At 37.7% G+C, this 5,000-nt stretch overlaps 2 protein-coding genes across 4 annotated transcripts in view; one reads left to right on the top strand and one right to left on the bottom strand.

The window, feature by feature from the left end:
• The window catches only part of LOC137970291 (D-aminoacyl-tRNA deacylase 2-like), a 6,476-nt gene extending 1,847 nt beyond the window's left edge, over nucleotides 1-4,629 (bottom strand). Inside the window, exons 1-6 of one of the 3 annotated variants that reach the window (XM_068816813.1) lie at nucleotides 4,550-4,602; nucleotides 4,362-4,431; nucleotides 4,098-4,220; nucleotides 3,156-3,225; nucleotides 1,491-1,588; nucleotides 514-618 (exon numbers count right to left, since the gene is read on the bottom strand). In XM_068816813.1, coding sequence (XP_068672914.1) covers nucleotides 514-618; nucleotides 1,491-1,588; nucleotides 3,156-3,225; nucleotides 4,098-4,220; nucleotides 4,362-4,391 — 426 coding nt within the window. In that variant the 5' untranslated portion in view covers nucleotides 4,392-4,431; nucleotides 4,550-4,602. The other 2 variants (XM_068816814.1, XM_068816815.1) reach the window with 2 other exon arrangements.
• Nucleotides 4,630-4,661: 32 nt separating this feature from the next.
• Nucleotides 4,662-5,000, top strand: part of LOC137970290 (mediator of RNA polymerase II transcription subunit 7-like) — a 9,412-nt gene continuing 9,073 nt past the window's right edge. The window contains exon 1 of the mRNA XM_068816812.1: nucleotides 4,662-4,832. Within this exon, the coding sequence (XP_068672913.1) occupies nucleotides 4,686-4,832 (147 nt within the window). The 5' untranslated portion in view covers nucleotides 4,662-4,685. The remainder of the gene's footprint in view (nucleotides 4,833-5,000) is intronic.

Below are 5,000 nucleotides of genomic sequence, written 5' to 3'. Positions count from 1 at the left end.
TTATGGCATACAACCACTATGTTTAGTGTTAGGGTAATGTGACCTGACCTGACCCGACATGTATCCTTCAAAGACATTTTTTTCATAAAATTAGTATGGGTAATCAAATGGTAACAAGCGAAATTATTCCCTAATTTCATGAGTATACCATTTGATTAACTATTAATATCATGGGTGACAAATTATGTTCATCAGATGGAGGTTATTTTCAAACCTGGATGCTATTTTGGCACTGTAGGAAAAACTTGCCATAGCAACATTGTAATTTCACATGTGAAATAATTATCATAAATTAACACTGAAATTTCGTGCCAAAATTAAGGAGTAATTTGTAATCTTTTTTAAATGGGTTGATAGCTAGAATTCCTTCTAGAATATTGTGTTATTTGAAATATTAACTGGACTAAAATTTATAATGAGTCACCGGTAATTCACAAATCTGTGAACTCAGGATTTGCAGTCATAGATGTGAGAGTAGAATAATATAATAATTACTATCTACCATGATTATACCTCACAAAGAGTAATAAATTTTTCATAAAATATTCTTCCTTCATCTTTTGATATGTTTGAATGATACTGTACCCTCTTTCCTTTCATCTTTCCTCCAAGTGTTGCCTACAGTAAATAAAATTAAGATGGTTCAAATGGGTGTTGAGTGGAGGTTACTCTTCACTTTTATTTAGGGCTATTTATTGTAATTATAGTTGATTTGTATATAATATGCACTCCACAAGGAAAGAGGACATTAGCATTAATTAATAAGCTGTAATATGCCAAGTCTGCCCCTACATATTATTGTGCCTTGATATGCTTAAAGAAGATCTTTTATTTTTATAAAAATATCGCTAAGTTCCTAATTGCTGGCTGGATGGCTTGTAGTGTATGCTGGTGAGACTTCAATCTCTTGTATGACTGGGTTTTTTCTAGCCAGGTGTTGAGTAGCATAAATGAAAAAAAAAAAAGGATAACAAGAATTTTTCTTTCACAAAAGCTAGGAAGAAAATAAAACTCTTCAAAAAATAGGATGAAAATAGAACTCTTGTGGGGCTACTAACAAAATAGGTGTCCTAAGAAACACTGAAAGCTCCCAAAGTTCACTAATAATTCTCAAACGACTTGGGTGTGAAACAGCAACACCATGCACTGGGGTTTCATTAGAAGCCGGTCACTGGTGGCATACCGCCGTCTATGTTGTCAGAAATTCTCCTCTCACCGCCTGCTACTCTGCCTTGATTTTCAGTCAAACACTGTTACCCTTGTACAAGAAAAGAGACCCCTGCATGCATGGTTTACATCTTCTGGGTGAAAACTGACACAACTTACATTCACGACTGTCAGGCAATTCAACTTCAAGTATAGGGCATTGGAAATATTTTACTACATGTACCATTAAATATTGCATTTTGGAGCAACCATAAACACTGGGAAAAATAGCAGGTAAGAGATAAATTATAGGAAGGACTTAAAACAATAAGTGCCCTATTCACCTGAGGAACAATAAGAACATCTCCTGGAAGCTCCAGAATAGATACATTTCCTGGTTTGTCTGCAGACTCACTCAACTTAACATTCAAAAGAGATTTCACTGAAGGAAAATACATTGAAAGTTTCATTTTTTTCAAAAGAAATATGCTAAAATGTAGTGAGCAATTTAAGCACTTGCATGAATGGGATTCAAATGGGTCTTGACAAACTGCAAGCCAGCGAGCCATGCATGTCATGCGATTCTCCCATGCTGACTCGCATGGCTTTCAACTCATATGGCTTGCATATTGTACAACCTCAATTGAAACCCTTAACTGTTGCATTGCAGTGCACTTGCTCAGTACCAACTGAGCTATCAAGCCATTTGGGAGCTGATTAAAAATATTATTAATTTAAAAAGTTTCAGTTAATCACAGTCATAGATTTGCATCCTGTTCAAGCATGGATTTTTTTTGGCTAGCTTGCATTGTTGCTAATGTTGCTTATGCAAATACGATGATCTTTCTGACATTTCTTCTTTTCATATTTGCAAAGACAATGCAATACACACTTAATTGACCGCACTCCCCATAGAGGCTTTTCATGGCCAATGAAACACAAGTCAATCAGGACAGAACATTCAAGAATAACAATTATTGTCAGGGGCAGTCCCAACGGAGGTGTTCTGCAGGTGTGCTTAATGTGCTGGCTGGAAAAAGAAGTATTGGGAAATTTCTGGGAAAAAAGACTTTTGTTGTGCTGGCAATTTCTTTTCAATATGCTCACGCTCCCACCTCTCCTGGGAGAAATATTTTTGTTCTGAAGGCCATTTGCAGTCAATGTACCCTTCACTTCTGCCCCCCCCCCCCCCCCACTAAATCCAAGGCCTGTTGTTACGCCCATTTGACGCACATTGCAATTAAATGTTGTTATTGTGCTTGCTGGCTGGGAAACTTCCGCCTGGCCCACCTGGCGAACGTAATTTCTGGCCTGTTCCTGCTGGAAGTGAGGAATAGAAAGAACTTCCCAGCAGGTAGAGAAATTGCTCCAAAAAGGCTAATTTTTGGTTTATTTTATGAATTTTGAAAAAATGGCTTGTTGGGTGCTCCTGAACTGTTACGATCAATCAGTGGCCAGAACATGTCTTGAACCAGGGATCCCCGATTACAAGGCAAGCGCCCCAACCACTGGGCCTCACTGCCCCCTACATTCCAACGAACTGAATCAACATTCTTAAAGGTCGGCAAACAAAGAAATAAGACCACAACTCTAGATTCATGAATATGAATGTCATTATGTTGATCGAGCCTCCTAGTCAAACTGAACTAGATTCAAGCTTGCATCACACAGAGTTTTCATCCAAGGTAAGTGCTCACTCTAAACCTGCTCTACCAGTTCTCCAAAGACTACAGTTACTATTTTTAAGACATTTTAAATTTTAAAATTCTGGCCAAGACAAGTATGCATTGTAGCACAGTGTTCCCCAATGGATCATTAATATTTTCTATCTGGAGCTCTCAAAGTAACTTTAAAGCCAAAAAAAAAAGGAATGGCTATAATTATAAGCTCTACTTGCCCCTCCCCTCTATGCAGTCCCTGACTTCAGTGTCAGCTTTTAGATATAACTCTGGGATGCCTGTACATAGTGACTCTGAGTTTATCATATTATTTCAACCATGATAACTTACCAACTTTAGCAACAAGTTCAGGAGTTGATCCCTTGAGAAAGCAAACATAAACCACAATACCCCTGGAAATCTGAAAGAAATTGTACTCCTTTTCTCTTTTCATTAAATTACCTTTTATACTGATAGACAAACTGGTAAAAATGAAAAAAGTGCTGCCTTTCAGCACACCACTGTTAAATATATATATATATATTTGATTTATTGTGACGTCAAAAGGTGTCTTTCTGCCTAAAAGATAATTTAGCAAGATATGATATGTAGCAGTGAACTATAGACATAAAAGAAACACTTGCCTGAGTTACTGATAAAATAATATTTAATTTTTTTAAAAATCTTCTTGAGTGTTTTGGGCTCCAATGGTGTTGTTTCAGATAATTAGATAGACAAATGAAGCCTGATTGCAGCTTCAACAAATAGCAAAAGTTTAGTTATTTTAGTACTAAAGGAAGTACATATTTGCTGATACATTGGTGGGTTAATTCCGCTCCTGGACAGCCTGCAGGTCGTTTTTTAGGCATCCTAGGTCAATTTTACAAAATGCATGCAAAGGACATGGGGCCCAGAGGTATAATATCATAAGATTATCTTTGTTTATACCGCTGTAATGACCACTGAGGCAGGTGTAACTCAGTCGTTAGTGCGCAGCCTTCTGAGCTGGAGGGTCACCAGTTCGATCCCCGTCATTTGATCGACGTCTGTTTAGACTTTCCTCTGTTCCGTGTAGTTGTAGCTTTGAATACCCATAAAACGGAGCATTGACAGAGGAAGGGGGTGAAAGGTGCATACCAAGGGCCACAAGTTTATCAGTAACTCTAGTGGACTGTCAAGTGTTACCCTCATAAAATAAGCACCTTTACCTTTACTGTCATTAGGGGCCTTAATGAGATGATTTTTATGCTTTACGTTGTGAGTGATAACACTAAAAACAAGTCTGTGACTCACTTCTACTGACTGAGCTTCTACATCATCGCCTGGTGGGTGAACTTGCAATGTGGCAGACAGACACTGCTGTACTATCACTCTCACAAATGGAGTACCATTCATTTCATTAGATGCCAGTGTACCCTTAAATTATACATATTAATTTTGTAATTAATATAGGTAATTGCATGATTTCGAGTGCAATTGGAATAAATAATGATGAGTAAATTTGCAAAATTGCATGAGCACATATTCTTATTATTAATCTACATGCACAAATTTCACCTTTGCGGTACTAATTTCACTTTTCTGCATTGTTTGAGATTAACTGACGTGCTCTCAGCCAATCAACACACTGAAATTTTTGTATGTAAATTATTTCAACGGAAATTATATATCCCAAGTTAGTGAATAACTTGTGTTTGTAATACTGGACTGACACTTGAAATACTATTCGTTATATCACTGCTTACATCGTAATCATTGCAAAGTGCCAAAAAATGACTTAGAGCTCGAAGAGACAGAAACAGAGAAAACGTAATGAAGACGCGAGGTACTGGGAGTCAGTCATGTCCATCAGTCATTTCGGTCGTTTAACATAACTCCAATATGGCGGCTGAAGGAGTATGTCCATTTCCTCTACCTCCAACACAATATTACAAGCTATATACGGATGAAAATGTTGAAAACAAAGCAATCCCTGAACCACCCCCACCTTTGAATGGAGCGTATTCGATGTTTGGAGCGTCGTTTGAGGTAAATGAGAATCATACACAAATCAAGTTATCCCATCGGAGAAATAAGCCTCGGCTACACGAGCGATTTTTTCAAATTTTGTGACGTCGCCAGCGCGCGATGAAAATTGCAAGTGTAGCCACCCTCGAACTGGCGACGCGCTAGCTGAAAAAATCGCAGAAAAAAAAT

This window comes from Montipora foliosa, chromosome 9 (assembly GCF_036669935.1).
Source record: "Montipora foliosa isolate CH-2021 chromosome 9, ASM3666993v2, whole genome shotgun sequence".
In the NCBI taxonomy this organism is placed as follows: domain Eukaryota; kingdom Metazoa; phylum Cnidaria; class Anthozoa; order Scleractinia; family Acroporidae; genus Montipora; species Montipora foliosa.
The sequence above is the reverse complement of the archived record's forward strand: the minus strand, read 5'-3'. Positions and strand labels throughout refer to the sequence as shown.